Here is a 17,373-nt window from a genome sequence, read left to right on the forward strand (position 1 = left end):
GCATAGAGTAGGGACGATACCATTGTCTTAAACGGATGGATGGACAGACACATAGATGGGCAGGTAGAAGGATGGATATCACGGCGGATGGATGGGTAACAATATTTACTTTGCAGGCATCTTGTACGGGCTGACATGATACATGTAATATGTTAACGCGCCAAAGTGCTCGAAGGGGGTAGTTGGTTTTTTTTAGCCTTCAGCTTCCTCATCTGTACATGGGTTGGGGCAGGTGGGTACCATTCTGATTCTCTGGCTTTCCAGAGTCCTCCCAACGCTCCTGTTGTCAGAGCCTCAACACCTCCCACTGCAGCCCGCCCCGGAGCTGAGAAGGCACCGCGGTGGTTTCTTTTGGCCCCTACGGATGTAAGGGAAGCTGAGGGAAGGCCAGCACAGGGGACCAGATCTGCAGTGGAAGGGGAGAGGAGAGAATCCTAGAGTTGGGGCTCCAGCCCTGCTCTGCACTCTGGGCCAACGACCTCAATCCTCAGTTCGGGTTGTGGACAACCCCCTCTCCCCTGCCCGAGCTCACCACACTGCTCCACATCCTACTCCTACCCTCTCATCCTTCCCTCCCACTCCTGGGGAGGGGCAGAGAGAGAGAGAGAGAGAGAGAGACCCAAGGAGGCTCCTCACCCAGGACTAAGCCCAGTGTGGGCCTCCATCCCACGACCACGAAGTCATGACCGGAGCCGAAATCAAGAATCAGACACCCAACCGACTGAGCCACCCAGGTGCCCCCAGATCACTCCAGGATTAAACACTTCTGTTTCGAGGAGCCACTCCCTGTCCTCACCCCGTTTCCACCCCACTGCTGGCAGACCTGTCCACACTCTCCAATCCACTTCCTCCTACTGTTCCCAGCAGCGCCATTCCGGGCTCCAACCCGCTGCTGCAGGGAGCCTGTCCCGCCCGAGGCACCGGTGACCCCCCCCCCCCCCTGCTCAGCATCTGATACCGCCCTCCATCCCGTCCTTCCCAGAATTCCTCCCGAGGTTCCACATGGTCTTTCCTGTTCTGCCAGACCTGCCATTACTGAAATCTATGAGCCACACTGATGTCTCGTAATGGCCCCTCGAGGGAAAAGTTTGAAGTCCTGAACTGAAATTCCAATTCCTCCAGCGACTTGCTGGGTGACCTGGGGAAAATGATGGATCTGAGCCTCAGTTTCGTCACCAATAAAATGGGACTATTGACAACCATGGTGTCCTCGGGCGGGTCAAATGAGGGTGTGTGCCGTTAGCACAGGGCTCTCCCACATAGGGGTACCAATCAACTGTGACTCCCACTAGTCCGAGGGCCGGCTCCCCTCCCCCACTGCCCAGGTTGAATCTGTGCAGAGCACAGCCGACTTTGGAAAAGAAGAATCCGGTCTTTGTTGAAGCCAAGGGGGTATCTGGGAATGGTTTTCGTGGAAACATACTGCAAAACAGCCTAGGTGTATAACTTTCCGGAGTATGGGAAGGCCTTCTATTTTGTTTTAATAAACATTTATTCATTTTTGAGAGACAGCGTGAGCTGGAGAGGGGCACCGAGGATCCAAAGTGGCCTCTGCACCAACAGCAGTGAGCCAGACGCGGGGCTCGAACCCACAAACTGTGAAATCATGACCCAAGCTGAGGTCACAGGCTCGAGTGACTGAGCCACCCAGGCGGCCCAGGTCTTGCGTTTTGAAAGGGGCGTGAATTATCCACTTGTCACTGAATAGCCCATTTAAAATGTGTGCATTCTACGCTATGCAAAGGTCACTTCAAAAACCGTAAGCAAATATTGAATTAAAATTAAGGATACGGACCCTGAAGTGTCACAGTGTTTGCAACTGAACAGCTGACCCTCAAACAGCATGGGTTTGACCTGTGAAGGTCCACTCACCTGCAGATTTTTTAATAAACACAATAGGCTACTGTAAATGTGTTTTCCTGAAGATTTTCTTAACGCTTTTTTTTCTCTAGCGTATTTACTGTGACACAGCATACGATACATGGAGCATTGAGGCTTGCAATCAAGAGCAAGCCGTTGGTAGTTAAGTTTTGGGGGGAGTCAGAAGTGACATGTGGATTTTCGGCTGTGCAGGGTGTCAGCACCACCCCAACCCCTGACTTGTTCAAGGGTCAACCGGACCTTGAAATGCATGACGAAGACAAGGACCAAGGATGGCAAAATGGGGGGTGGAGGATAAATGTAACAGAATGTTGACAAATGTGAAATCTATGGGACACATTATGGGTGTTTACGGTAGGATTCCTTTTTTTTTTTTTTTTTTTTTTTTTTTTTAAATTTCCTGGAGGCTGGACATTTTTCCATCATAAAATGCTGGGAGGGAGGAAAAAAAAAATCTGGCCCCTCAATTTCTCCAGAAAACAGAATGCTCCATTCATATACTTGAATGGGAGGCCAAGACCCTCCCTGAGGTATAAAGGCTGTTGTTTTCAGCCCTAAAAAGAAAGTTTGTTTGGTGCTTAAGCTCCGTCAATCAAACAAATGCTGGAGGCAATACTGTAGAGAACTCTGGAATCAGACAGACCTGGGCTTTAGTCTAGGGCTGGTAAGGGGGAGCTGTGTGATACTGAACGAGTCTCTTCCCCTCTCTGGGCCTGTTTCCTTACCTGTAAAATGCGGCTAGTCACCTTACAGGATTAAATGGATAAGATGTGTGAAGTATTTCCAATATATGCTGAGAAGCTGTGGTTAAGAGTGGAGCCTCAGGGGGCGCCCGGGTGGCTGTCGGTTAAGCGTCTGACTTCGGCTCAGGTCATGATCTCACGGTTTGTGAGTTCGAGCCCTGCGTCGGGCTGTGTGCTGACAGCTCACAACCTGGAGCCTGCTTCGGATTCTGTGTCTCCCTCTCTCTCCGCCCCTCCCCCACTAGTGCTCTGTCTCTGTCTCTCAAAATAAACAAATGTCAAAAATAAAAAATAAATTTAAAAGAAAACATTAAAAAAAAAAAAAGAGTGGAGCCTCAGGACCCAGACCGCCTGGGTTTGACTCCCAGCTCTGCCCTGTCCTAGCTGTGTGACTCTGGCCAAGCTACCCAACCTCTCTGTGCCAGGTTGCATCAACTGTAAAACAGTAATGATAGCAATGCCTCGGTCATTGGACTATTGTGGAGGATTAGAGGAGTTAATTCGGTGTAAGTGGCTTAGACCATATCTGGCACTCAGGTGTTCAGTGACCATCTAGTTCCTGGCAGGAACATGAGTGTTTAGCACATAGTAGATGCTCAATAAATGGCAGCCGAGCTGGACCAGGCTTTTGGCAGCCCTAATAAGCCACAGGCCTCTCAAACCTCGCCAGCGTGAGGAGCTGCAAGCCTGACGTGGAAAAACTGGAGACCAGTAATGGCCTGGGGACGCGGCACAGGGAAGGAGCAAAGTCATCAATGAGGGGCTCTTTATCTGCTATTGAAAAGGCTCCAGGGGTGCCTGGGTGGCTCAGTCGGTTGAGCGTCTGACTTCAGCTCAGGTCACGATCTCACGGTTCGTGAGTTCGAGTCCCACGTCGGGCTCTGGGCTGATGGCTCAGAGCCTGGAGCCTGTTTCAGATTCTGTGTCTCCCTCTCTCTCTGCCCCTCCCCCATTCATGCTCTGTCTCTCTCCGTCTCAAAAATAAACAAACATTAAAAAAAATTTTTTTTTAAAAAAAGAAAAGGCTCCAATGTCTGTTCCCCGTCCCCATCAAAGCCATTCGCGGTCATGGAATGATTAATCTATGTAGAACTCTCTGCTAGGCTAGGGGACACAGTTCTGCACAGACTGACAGACACTTCCTGCAGGCGAACAAAGGCTCGTCCCCCTCACGGGAGTGTAAACAAAGCCAAGAGCCACACTTGCTAAACTGATTCCCGCTCCCTGGGCTCTTAGCAGGACCTCAGGTGCCACGGAAGCAGCCACCGATGGCCACCCCTGGTAACCCCACGGGACCGAAAAGGGGACAAGATTTTGCTGGGGCTGCCACTAGCTTTTGGCACCTCTGTGCACATCAGGAAAAGGTGCTCTCTCCTTCCTCTGGGCAGAGAGAGGCACCTCCATCCAGAGGGCAGAGCACGGGCTGGTTTTCAGGCACCACCTTCCCTGTAGGTTGTGCCTGTGCAGTGCCCAACCTGCCCAACCATACGGGGTGGCCCGGTTCCGGGGAGATGAAGAGGAGTCTAGCCCAATGGTGTTCTATCGGGTCTCCAGGCTTCAGGGGGTATGGGGAGTGTTCTTTACACTGGGGCTAGGGCTTTCTAGCAGGGGCTCTGGAGTCAGAAACATGAAAACAAACCACTCTTGTAGATGTACAATTGTGGCCAGTTCTCACCTCCCAGGTCTTGCTTCTCCTACCTGGAAAATGGGGATGATATTGCCCTGGTCATAGACTCACTGCAGGCTTTACATCATGAAATGAGCTAAGGCTTCGCACAGGACCAGCGCATAGCAGGTGGTCGGCATATTCAGACATCGGGGTAACCCTTCACGGGGCTCCCTTGGGCCGAGTGTCCTGTCATGGCACCTCTCCAAGAGCCACCCACCTGTCGTGATGCCTCGGTCAGGGGGTATGGTTTTCATCTAGAAGTTTTCTCAGTGGCATGACCTCAGGCAAGGCCCTGAACTGTTCTGAGTCTCAGTTTCCCTACCGTCAAGGGGCGGTGATGATTATTCCCGCCTCCCAGGAGAGCTGAGGGGATTCAGAGAGAAAGCGTGAACTAAGGACTCAACACGGACTCTGGTGCAAAGAATGTCCCGGAGACGCGTCCTCAGCACCGCGGCCACGGGCTGGCAGCCACAAGGGGTGGAAGGGGAGCTGAACAGGAAGTGGGGGTCCCACCAGCAAAGGGAGGGAGGGGGGCAGAAGTGGAACGTGTGAGACGGAGAAAGAAGAATTTATACCTCAACAGACTCCTAGAATTCAAAGGGCTCTTGCAAGTCCACGTTCTATAACTTCATTTTACCGATGGGGAAACTGAGGCCCGGAAAGGGGAAGTGGCTTGCTCAGGATCCTTCGGCGGCTCTGTGTTGGTCCCCCAGGTCCCCCACGCCCAGCCCTGGGGACGTCACACTCAAGCTCACTGCCTCCACTGCAGGAGAAGAGCCACCAAAGCGGGGGGCTTCAGTATGCGGGACAGAGATGAGGGTCTGCAGACCGCCGCCCCCCCCCCCCTCACCTGAGGCCCTCCTTCCGTTGCCCGTCAGGGTCGCTAAAGCCAAGTTCCCCAGCCCCTCCCCCCCCCCCCCCCCCCCCCCCCGGTCTGAGCAGCACCAGCGGCATGAAAGGGGCTGACCGGGGCACCTCCGGGGAGGGAAGCCCCTGGACAGCATCCGGGGGTCAGCTGGCGGAGCCCAGGCTTACCTTGGACCTGCGTCTGGTACACGATGAAGTAACGGGGGGTCCCGCAGCTCTCGAACTCCTCCGCGCTGCACTTCTGGGCGCAGAGCTGCTCGTCCTCCCGCTCGTGAAGCGGGAAGCGCGTGGTGGGGAACCCGCAGTGGCAGGCGGTGCCCGCAAGGGCCGCCAGCGGGTACTCCTGGAGCGGGACACGGGGAGGAAGGTGGTCACCAAACCGCGGGACCGACCGGGCTCGCAATGCAGAGGAGGGCTGGCGTTCCCAGCGTCCCCTTCGCGGCCAACTTCACTCTTACAACTCTGCCCCGCCCTGCGCGCCTCCTACGCGGCTTTATTAAGGGGTAACTGACAAATAAAACCAGCACCGGCGTCCGCGTCCGCGTCCACGCCGTAGCTGCCAACACTAGAGAAGGAAAACCGTGTGATTCAATTGCATCGAGGCCCTGAGCCGGGTGGGCTCCGCTTTTCCTGCAAAGGCGGAGACTAGCGGAAGGCGGAAAGTACTGGAGACACCTGAGCTCCAAGAGGAAGCTTTCTCCGGGAGGACCGGAAGGAAAACTTACCAGGAAATGTTCTTCTCACCGTCGCCCGCCCTGCCACCGTTAAGTCCCCCGGGCCGAGGGGGGACACGAAGCCCACGCCTTGGGAGAGGCTGTGTGAGCCCGTTCTTTCACGACAAACAGGATACTGACAGCCACGTGCAGCCACGATTTCGTGGCGACAGCGGCTCCCAATTGCTTCATTTGTCCCGAGGAGCGGCAAAGCGGGGGAGGGGGGGGGAACTTGGATTCGGAGGGGACTGGGCTGCCCCTTGCCAGACTGGCCTCTGCTCCAGATCCGCAGCCCTGAATCCTCCCCGATAGCGGGTCCCAGGAATAATCTAGTAACAAACCAATTCAGCAAGCGTGGCACCATAGGATCGGTTTCTTTCTAACAGACATTGAATAGGGACTTCACCTCTTAGCAGAGACAGAGAGAAAGACAGGGAGGGAGAGACAAAGACGCTGGTACGCAGGTGGGTCTGCGTGGGCCGTGACTGATGGCATTTTCTAACAGGTGATACGCAGCGAGCCTCCCCCGATATCCTAGATCTCCTCCACCCGTGGCGCGGGCAGTGCTGTACCCTCAGTCACTTAATACCCGGGATTTTTTTTCCTGTGACCCCCTTAAGGAGATCAGAAGAAACTGGAAGAGGGAGGTTTGCAGGGGGGGGGCTTCCTATCCACCCACATACCCTCAATTCCCAATCCCACGTGCAGTCTGACCCTTTGTTACATGCTGCTTTGCCCTGGGACCTCATTGTCTCACTGTTGGTGTCCCACCTGCAGGCTCCAGGGCCCTCGGGGACCGAGGACTGTCCACCTGGAGGGGATGCCATGGAAGAGGGGCATCCATGCCCACCCGAGAGAGAGAAAGCTGGATCAAAAGCTGGTCAAACCTCCTAAGCCTATGAACTTGGCCCCTGATTTGCCAGGAAGTCTCTTAGGAGCAGAGCAAGCACTCAGGAAATGCTTGGTGACTTGAAGTTGCCTGCCTGGAGGTTCTGGAAGCCTCTCTGGGGAGGGGGAGGGGAGGTCTCTAGGGTAGCTCAGAAATTCAGAGCGTAGGTGTGGCAGGGGCCTTCCCCTGTGTGGGCCTTGGTTTTTGTCATCCGTGAAATGGGGGTGAAAATTCTCGAGTTTAAGCCTTGACGTGAGAGGTGAAGCGTGAGATCCGTGCTCGGTGAGTGGCAGCCCTCTGCGTTCCTTCGAGGTGTGCCTCATGGATTAGGGGGATTAGGGGCCCCCATGAGGGCTGGGCCAAGCAGGACAATTCAGTGCAGGTGGGGCGTTCGGGAGTTGGGGTCCAGGCTGGAGCACCCAGCAAGAGCCACGAGGCAGGCCCCCCCACAACCGCCAGCCGTCTTTGAGGACAGACACGCCATCTTGGTGACCGTGCATCCCCAGCACCGAGCACGGGGCCTGGCACAAAGTAGGTTCTCGGCATGGGCAACCACCTTTCTGTGGTGGGGGAGGGGCGCTTCTGCTCGTGCAATGAGCTCACCTTGAAAGAAGGACAGAGTTCCTCAGACATCACTGAGTGCCAGTGTTGTGCCCAGCTCTGCTCTGGGTATCGGGTGGGGGGGGCATCAGTGTTCAAGGCACAGCCCCTACCCTTGTGGAGTTCACTCTCTGGTCAGGGAGGGAGGATCTCGGGCTGAGAAAGGACCCACAGATCATCTAGTCCAACTTCAATCCAACGCCCAACGTTCTGGATGCCACACCTGCCCTGACTCGACGTGCTTGCCTCCGGTGATGGGGAGCTCACTCTGTCCCAGAGTGGGGCTGCCCTTGCCTTTCCCTGACAATCATCTACTCATGCCTGTAGGCCCAGTTAGGAGGTCAGCCTCAGGCCTGAGCACTCCCCATGATTAGAACAAACCCGCTTCCTCAGGGGGAAAGAAATCGACCTCCTGTAACTTCCACCCCTTAGATCCACAGGAAACTGTTGCATTTCTCTCCCGTGTCACACATCAGAGGGATGACCCCCTCATCCTGCCCGAGCTGCGGCTTCTCCAGCAAGAACCCCCTTTCCTCCAGCTGTTCCACACTGCCCCCCCCCCCGCACCCCACCCCCCAGAGCTTTGTGAACAGGACCCCGGGCTCACCTTCTCAGTGCAGAGATCCACGCACTTGTCCACGGACATGTTCGGCATGGCGGCTGTCACGGGCAAGGCCAGGGAGAGGTTGTCGGGCCTGCGGAAGCAGCCTCGGAAGACAGCGCTTCCATCTGGAGGGCCAGAGGGGAAAGCAGTGATCAGATCTCAGCTTGGCAAACCACTTTCTAAAGAAAAGTGCTTTTATGTATTTTTTAATGTTTTCTTATTTTGAGAGTGAGAGAGCATGTGCCTGTGAGCGAGGGAGGGGCACAGAGACAGGGAGAGAGAGAATCCCAAGCAGGCTCCGTGCTGTCAGCTCACAGTCCCAACTTGGGGCTCGAGCTCATGAACTGTGAGATCACGATGGAGCCCAGATCATGGGTCAGACACTTAACTGACTGAGCCAGCCAGGTGCCCCGAAAAGTGCTTTTAAATCGAAGCCCAGAGGAGGCAAGAGTCTTGCCCAAGGTCACACAGTGTACCAGAGCGGAGACGGATCGGCTACATAATTCAAAGTCTTCTCAACCCTGGCATCTTTGTCAACGGTCCCGCAATGTTCCTGTGGGGCCCTATTGTCCCCTTTTGTCAGCGTTCCTGTGCCTTATTCATCCTCCACAATGGTCACCCCCCCATTCAGGGGGATGATACACGCCATGGAGGATTTTCGTGATCCCCTCAGGAGACGGCTGCTCGAGGATCGAGGGAAGCAAAGTACCCAGGGCTGTCTTCTCCCTCGCATCATCCTCTGCCCACCCAGTGCTGAGCACCTACAGGTTACAAGGGACTGACCTGCTGGAGGGACCGCCTTTAAGATAACCTGATCAGGCACGTAACAAGAAGTTCGGAGGCCGCACAGTCACCCCAAAGCAACAGGCAGCGATGATGCCTGAGGCCCGGTTTGCCACGAGCAGGACCTGAGACAGTGTTTTCTTGAGGTGTGCTCTCAGGAGAGGGGGGCGGGGGAGAAGCAGGGCAGGAACCGAGCAAGGATGTCGCCTCGGCTGGGTCCCACCCAAGCACGGATGACAAGCCGTGCCACAGCCGGTCCCACTGCAAGGAAAGGGGCCCGGCCTTGGCCGTGTGTCCCCCCTTCCCCGCCGTGCGTCAGATATTGGCCGCAGGACACAACGTCCTGGGAGAGGCCGCTCCTCTGGGGCCAAGGTTTATTTTCGCACAAGTGGGCACCAGACGTGAACCACTGGCTGCTGGCAGTCACTGCAGGGAAAGGGGACGTGGGCGGGCCCCTGTGGCACCCACTGTGGGGGGCACACAGATGTATAAATAAGGACGTTCCCCACCGCACTCACTCGCATTAACACATGGAAGACTGGGAACAGCCGGGTGTCCAACGACGAAGCACGGGGCAATAAAATACAGACCACCACCACAATGGGACTCCATGCCCCCGCCAATAATGGCAACGGCATTCAAGGCTCCTTTAGAGAGCTAAAGATGCGTTCAAGATGCTAAATATAAGCAGAGACTATCAAGCTGCCCATATGACCAAATACCAATTTTGTACAAAAGTGATCTCTCAGGGGCGCCTGGGTGGCTCAGGCGGTTAAGCGTCTGGGTCTTGACTTCGGCTCAGCTCACGATCTCAAGATTCTGAGACTGAGCCCCACGTCGGGCTCTACCCTGACAGCACAGAGCCTGCTTGGGATTCTCTCGCTCTCTCAAAATAAACAAACATTTTAAAAAGGCTCATTTATTTATTTATTTTTAACGTTTATTTATGTTTGAGAGAGAGAGAGACAGTGCGGGAGGGGGAAAGAGACAGGGAGGGAGACACAGAGTCCGAAGCAGACTCCAGGCTCTGAGCTGTCAGCACAGAGCCCGACGCGGGGCTCGAACCCACAAACCATGAGACCATGACCTGAGCTGAAGTTGGAGGCTTAACCGACTGAGCCACCCAGGCACCCCCATAAAAAAAGGTGCTTTTTTTTAATAAAAAAATGAACCCTCAACATTAATCTCTAGAGGGACCTACGCAAACATGTTGACAGCCACAGTCATCTCTGAACGGCAAGCATGATGGTCGTTTTATGTCAACTTGGCGAGGCTATGACGCCCCAGTGTTTGATCAAACATACGTCCAGGTGCTGCTGGGAAGGTCCTTTGTAGATGTGGCTAACATTTATAACGAGTTCACTTTGGGAAGACTTACAGGAGAGTTTCCTTGAGCACAAGGGTGGGCCTCACCCAATCAGTTGAAGGCCTTAAAAGCAAAACCTGAGGTTTCCCAGAGAAGGAATTCTGCCTCAAGGCTGTGGCATTAACTGCTGAGTTTCCAGCCTGCTGGTCTGCCCTAAAAATGTCGGGCTTGCCAGCTTCCACAACTGCATGAGCCAATGCCTTAAATAAGTCTCCTAACGTATATACAAATAAAACTCCTACAGGTTCTGTTTCCCTGGAGAACGCTGACGAATGGAGTAGCAGCATAGGCAATTTTTATTTCCATCTTTTTAAAACCCTTTTCTTTTTCTACAGTGAATATGTATTTTTTCAATGTCATTAAGACAAATCTAAAAGTTTTTAAATGCCCCTGTCAAATTTCCCAAAAGGTTCATGATGCCCATTTAATTTTTTGCTGTTGTTTGTTTATTTTTGAGAGCGAGAGAGAGCGAACATGAGTTGAGGAGGGGGAGAGAGAGAGGGAGACACAGAATCCGAAGCAGGCTCCGGGCTCTGAGCTGTCAGCACACAGCCCGACCCGGGGCTCAAACCCACGGACCGTGAGATCATGACCTGGGCCGAAGTTGGACGCTTAACCGACTGAGCCACCCGGGCGCCCCCATGATGCCCATTTAAAATTGAGGTCAGCCGTGCTCATGTTTGAGTTATGTGAACCTTTCCAGAACACGGCTTTCACGTAAAACCAAGGACACCGTTCCCACAGTGCAGATCAAAACCAGGAGCTCAAAAATAGACGTCAGTTACCGAGTGCCTACCACGTGTGAGCTGCTGTGCTGGGAACTTCACAAACATCACCTCACTGCACCTTGGGGAAAACTCTGGAAGGCGGGGAGCAAACTCTCATTTTGCAGCTGACAGTGGCAGGACTTAGACCAAGAGGTCATGGGACCAACCTAAGGCCCCCACCGTTGGCAAAAACTTACTATGGATCGCCGTCAGCAACAAAATGTCAGCCCTTCGGAAAAAGGGAAGCAAGTTAAAGTTGCAAACACATATATGCCCCCACTCTATAGTCTGTCTCTGGGTCTCTCCGGGGTGTCAGCCCGCCCCGTTGGCATATAAACATCTATTCACGTTCACATGCAGGGAAAGGGCTACGGAATCGCTCCCCAGGCAGAAAGACGGTGGATGAGGGGGAGGGAGGGAGTTCAGGAATGATCGGCTTAAATGTCAGCTGTCACCCTAGTGATTCCTTCTACCACCTGGCACCCAGTAGCTCGAAGTCATTCCTCGCGGAGGCAAATCTAGCAAACGGAGAAGACATCTGGAATCTGGTTATATGGCTAATTTCCAGAGCGCGCCGCAGGCTCGCACCATCCAGTTCTCTCTTCCCTGCTTTCCTGGAGCCCTCGATCCTGCTCCAGGCTGGGGAGGGAGGTGGCGGGGGCTGTGGAGGCTGGGGGTGGCCAGGATGCTGCTGACTCGCCCTGTGGTCCTCCAGGCCTCGGTTTCCCCCCTTATGCATGGCAGGGTGGGGGACAGACTATGCAGATTGCTCTTCTGGACAGGACAGCCCTCCAGCCCCCAAATGAGGAACTGCTACCCCCCACAGGCCACCAGTGTCCTGTGTGGGGAACACGCGACAGTCTCCCATCCCATGGCCCAGGATGCTCAGAGGGAAGCCCCATAAACTCATGAGTCATCCCGAGGAAGATTCGATCACGCTCAGAGAATGTGCTACCCAAGGGGAGGTCAGGGAGGGGAGCCAGGCATTTGAGCCAAAGACTCGCAGCAGTGAGGTGGGAAGCCCAAAGCAGGTGCACGGACCCTCGCTTACCCAGAAAACTCAGTTAGCTGTCAGCCCACTCGGGTCACAGGGCAGAGAGACACCGCCTTGCTTTTAGAAACAAGGGAGTTCGCCTTCTCTCTTCAACTCTGCTACCATTCACTGAGTCCCCACTGATGCCAGGCTCCCTGCTGGGTGCCTGGGATCCACTTAACCCTCACAGCACCCAGATGGGGTAGATGCTGGGGCCTCTCCCGTTTCACAGACGAGGCGCCTGAGGCTCAAGGAAGCTGCCTTCCCGTGGCACAGAGCGATCAAATGACGGAGTGAAATGGAAGCCAGGTTTCTCTGTCTCCCAAGTCCATGCTCCTTCCAATAATAACGATGCTGTTATGATAATGAGATGCTTATAGTAATGTCAGAGTATCCCCGTTACGATTGTGGCTCCTGAATTATCAGTCGCGTGCTATCCTCCGGGAACCAGGCTGAGCGCTCCCAGGCGTGGCCTTGTTGAACACGCACATCGGCCTGTGATCTCAGGATCCCCATTTTGACAGATGAAGAAACGAGGCTCAGAGGGCTGAAACCACTCGACCCAAGTCAGCTGTGCCACCTGAAGAGGCAGAGCGGATACTGGAATCTAAGTGACACGTCTCCTCCACTCTGGAGGGTATTATCGGAGGCTGTGTACCAGGCAATGTCTAAACACTTGATATACTTAAAAGAAGTTTTAGTGTTTACTTATTTTGAGAGAGAGGGAGAGCGTGTGCACGCAAGCAGGGGAGGAGCAGAGAGAGGGGGAGAGAGAGAATCCCAAGCAGGCTCCACGCTGTCAGTACAGAGCCCAACGCGGGGCTCGATCTCACAAACTGGGAGGTCATGGCCTGAGCTGATATTAAGAGTTGGGCTCTTACCCCACGCACCCTAACACTTGATATACTTGGTCCTCTATTCCCTACAAGGAAGGTCTCTTTCTCCCCATTATACAGAAGGGGAAAGTGAGGCTCAGAGGGGGACAGTGACTTGCCCAAGGCCACACAGATGACAAGTAGCAGCTTCTGGATTCCAACCCAGGAATGTCTGAGCTCAGAGTTCTCACACTCTCTGGGCTGTCTCTCTTTAAGAAGCCACCCCCGGGCCTTGAATCGGCATTTTCAAAACACTGGGCCATTTATTTTGCCCCAGGATCCTGCCCTTCACACTCGCTCCACTTAATCATTCACAAAGTCAAAGCTGTCGCCCTGGGACATCTGGACACTGGAGTCGGATTTCTTGGAGCGCCAAAAAATGCCCAGGTCTTGACTCTGAGTCTCTAAAACCATATTCAAATTAACCTTCCTCTTTCCCACCAGGACGCGAATCAACAGACCATCTCCCCCGGGTCATGGCTGAGGCCGCGAAGGTTGCTACGGGAATCAGTTTTGGGGTGGAGGCTAAGGGTGGCCCCTTTGGGACTGGGGCAGTCCTGGGTACACTGTAGGGATCCGAAGCCCACGATCTCTTGCCCTCTAGGGTGCTTCCTTCATGGATCCCCACCCCCACCCTTCTGAGACTGTGCTGAGGAAAAGAGTTGTGTCAGAAGCAGGGGGTGGGGGGGGCGGTGTATGGACACCCGTGGGGTGAGTGCATCCGTCTGCCCATCAGCGGGGCGGGAGGGGCTGACCGTGAGATTAGCCGTGGGCCTGGTTGTAGTGAGGGTGTGTCTGGGAGGTGGGACGTGTGTGCATAATGTGTGTGACAAGGAGGCAGTGTGTGCATCTTGTGGACACGTGCGGTAACGTGAGAACCGATCTGTTTGGGCATGTGAATGCTGAGCACCGAGCCCAACAATGTGGCCACGTGGCTCTGTCTCGGTGGGAATGTAGGACCCTGAGGGTGTAGGCTGTCTCCTGACGGTGGGCATCTGTACGTGACCGTGTGGTTGTGCGTGGGACCTCTACCACGGGGCAGAGATGCAATCCTCGGTGATCTCTCTGGGTTGCCTGGCAACCATGTAGCTTGGGTGGAGAAGGGCTCTCTCTCTCTCCTAGCGGAGGGCCGGGCTAAGCCGCAGCCAACTTCCCCCCCCCCCCCAGACAGGCTCAATGCCACCAGGGTTTGGGCATTTGTCAAAAATTCCCTGAACAGCCAGGACCTCAGATCCTGCAAGCATGTCTGTTTCCCCAGTGCGAGGCCACTTCATGCTTGTACCATACAAGAGACAAGATCACAAGGATCTCCCCGGGATGCTGAGAGCACGGGGACCCCCATGCCTGGAGCGCGCAGCTGGGGCACTGCCGGGATCTGTTTCGGTCCTGTGTAACCCTGAACCTGATGTGAGTCTCTGCATAGGAGTGTGTCTGCCCATGGGCACGTGACAGCTGGCGCCCCGCCCAAGGTGGTCTTTGGGTCACCACTGCTAGGAGTCACCCCTACATCCTCTTGCAGATATGACCTTGCATAGCTGAGGTCACTGGGGCATCACTCAAGGTCCCGTGAGCCCACACGCGTGCATCTGGACCCCCCCCGGCCAAACACCCTGCCTTCAACACCCCCAGCTGGGGGGGCCTGGCTCTTGGGCTCTGGCTGATGGGGCTACATCAGCATGCGTCTGCAGGTGGCCTTGAGGGGGTCGGCCCTGACCCAGGGGCTCCAGAAGAGGCACCAGTCTGGCACCACACCAAAAGGCCATAGCACTTTCCTGGAACTGACAGGCTCGGGACGAGCCGCCTAGCTAAGGAGCGGAAGCCTAGCGGCCAGGAGACACGAGCTCTGGTGCCACCTCTACTTCTCTTCCCTGGACCTCGGAGTCTGTGCCTGTCACGCAGACAGCTCTTCCCATAGTGCCCGTTGGCGGCTACCCCCTTCCTCGGTGTTCGCCCTTGGGCAAGTTTCCCCTCCTTTTGGAGCCTCGATGTTCTCATCTTTAAAATGGAGGTGCGAATACTGGGTGGCTCACTCTGAGACGGATACGCCTGACTCTGGTGAGCCCGAAGTAGAGTGGAAGGGGCAGGGGAAGGTCGGTGGACCGGTCTCCTTGCCTCCTGCCCTAAGACTTAACCCGAAAAGCAGTGGGAAGGGGGCAGGAACCTCTTCCCTGCCATCTCTCCATGTGATCTCCTCCTTTTGGCCTGGACGCCTGGACAAAGGCCATCTGCAGGCCGCCAGACTGAGAGAGTGGGAAGGCGGAAGGAAGACCGTAAGCCCAGTTCCACGGAGGTTGTCTCCCTTTGACATTTAAGCATCTGCTAATGAGTCCCTGACCCTACCAGCTTAGAGAAGAGGGCTGAGTTGAATGCCCTGAATACCAAATAAGGTGAGGTTTCAAGGAGCCAGAGTGGGATCAGGAGGCATTGCTTCGAGTCTCTTTGGGCCGTGTGTGTCCAAGGGTGTGGTAAGGAGGGGACCAGGTGCGGGAAGGCAGTTCCAGGAGCAGTTGGCCTGTTGGATGTGGGGTTTTCCTACAGTCCTGCCCATTCCGCTTTTGGGGGGGAAACCGCAGGGTCACAGAGGGCTTCCTGATGTCCGGCAGGAAGCTGGGGTTCTCAGGGATCGGGGGAGCACTCTGCAGTCCATTTCTCTCTGCAGGTTGCTCTCTATTATGGCTTGGTGGTCAGAACATGGAGAAGACATTTAATTCTCCCACACCCCTCCTTTCCTCCATCTGTAAAATGGACAAGTGGTCCTCCCCATCAGCGGTGAGGCCTTTTCATTACTTGGGTCTGCAAAGGAAGGAGAGGTGGCCAGTCAGGATCCCTTGACCTTCCTAACACTCTTCTGTGATAGAATTTTGCACTCCCACAGCATGAACAGATGCCTTCCCGTTTGCAGAAAGCTCTGGTGCCCAGCAGAAAGAGAACTGGTTTTAAATTCAAACGGGGGCACCTGGGTGGCTCCATCAGTTAAGCGTCCGACTCTCGATTTTGGCTCAGGTCATGATCTCGTGGTTCGGAAGTCTGAGCCCCTGCCATCGGGGCTCCAGGCAGGCAGTGAGGAGCCCACTTGGGATTCTCTCTCTCTCCCTCTCTCCCCACCCCTCCCCCAATCGCATGCACTCTCTCTCTCTCTCTCTCTCTCTCAAAACTAACTAAATAAATAACTAACTACATAAATAAATTCAGACAGACCTGGGTCAGATACTTACTAAGCTGAGTGTCCTTTTGGGCAGGTGTCTTCACCTCCTAAGCCTCGGTTTCCTCATCTGTAAATAGGGATCACATCTGCGCTGCACGGTGAGAGTGGAGGTCCCATGTGATGGCATTTAACGTGCCCAAGACCTAACCAGGACTCAGTAGCCCTCCCTGCTCCTTTCTCCTCCGCTTGTCCATGATGCGTGAAGGGTGGCTAGACTTTACAGAGCAGACGCTCTCAATGCCCCGGTGTCAGGGCCCCTGGCGCTCCCTGTCCAGATACAGATGGACAGCAACCCACAATATATACCCAGGACTCTGCCTTAGGGCTGGTGAAAACAGGCTGGGCCAAGTCCCCAGGGGCCACCCTCAGCCAATGGTGGGGGTGTGAGCGAGGGTAAACGCTGCAGCTTCCTGCCCCTCCAGGGGGACACCTCTGAAGCACGTTCACCGCCGTCTCCCCGAGCTCCCCAGTGGGATTAACTTCGGCTGTCCTCAGCGTGCCCTGCCCTGTAGCGGACCTTGTTTCGGCTCTTTCCCTTCCTTGTCTCACTTCTCCATCCCTCCCAGAGATGCATCCTGGGGTCACTTCCCAAGCAAACCAAGGTTCCCATCCTTGCCTCTGGGGGAGCCCAACTTAAAATATCTTTGGATCTCGGAGCACTTATAACCCCCCAGGGAAACCCCACGTGGAGTTCAGGGCCACTGCTCTTCACAGCCCAGACTCTGTGAGAATGGTCCCCCTGGACAACAGCAGCAGCCCTGGGTCATGTCTTCCTCGTGGCCAATGTTACTACACACTCACGATGGTAATCACATCAGCTGTGCTACATCTTGTACACACTATCTCAATTAATCCTTGCAGCAGCCTGTGAGGTGGACCATACTATTATCCTGTTTTGCAGGTGGAGGCCTCGGAGATGTAACGAGATTCAGCTGCTTTTTCCAGGTCACACAGCCAGCGGGGAGCAGAGTTGGGATGTGACCCCAATCCTATCCGACACCCCATTTTGGTTTCCCACCCCTCTGCCATTCTGTGGGAAGCCTGCCCAATCCTAACACGGTCGGGGTTTCCAGAGACCCCATACCAGCCACCTGAATTTCCCAGAAACCCTCTCTGGGCCCGCAGCAGGGGCCCCAGCGTCACAAAAGCCCATGCCCCACATTCTGGTAATGTCAGCTCCTCATTGCCAGGCCAGCTGGGATGGTGCATGACCTCGGCAGCTTGAGGCTTTTACTAGCAAGAGGTGAACAGAGCAACTGTTCATCAACTCTCTTTGCTGGGGGCAGATGAAGAACAGCCTGGAACCAGCTGCAAGTATCTCTGAAGTCCTATCATCTCTTTGTTCCGGGGCTTCACAAAAATGAGGTAAATGTCACCA

At 54.9% G+C, this 17,373-nt stretch overlaps 1 protein-coding gene across 6 annotated transcripts in view; it reads right to left on the minus strand.

Moving 5' to 3' along the window:
- WSCD2 (WSC domain containing 2) overlaps positions 1-17,373 on the minus strand; it is a 116,417-nt gene that overhangs the window by 16,214 nt on the left and 82,830 nt on the right. For all 6 annotated transcript variants that reach the window (XM_058691071.1, XM_058691066.1, XM_058691068.1 and 3 more), the window contains 2 exons: positions 7,970-8,091; positions 5,329-5,503 (listed from right to left, as the gene is read on the minus strand). In XM_058691071.1, coding sequence (XP_058547054.1) covers positions 5,329-5,503; positions 7,970-8,091 — 297 coding nt within the window. The remainder of the gene's footprint in view (positions 1-5,328; positions 5,504-7,969; positions 8,092-17,373) is intronic.

The sequence above is a fragment of the Neofelis nebulosa genome, chromosome 11 (genome assembly GCF_028018385.1).
Source record: "Neofelis nebulosa isolate mNeoNeb1 chromosome 11, mNeoNeb1.pri, whole genome shotgun sequence".
Lineage (NCBI taxonomy): Eukaryota > Metazoa > Chordata > Mammalia > Carnivora > Felidae > Neofelis > Neofelis nebulosa.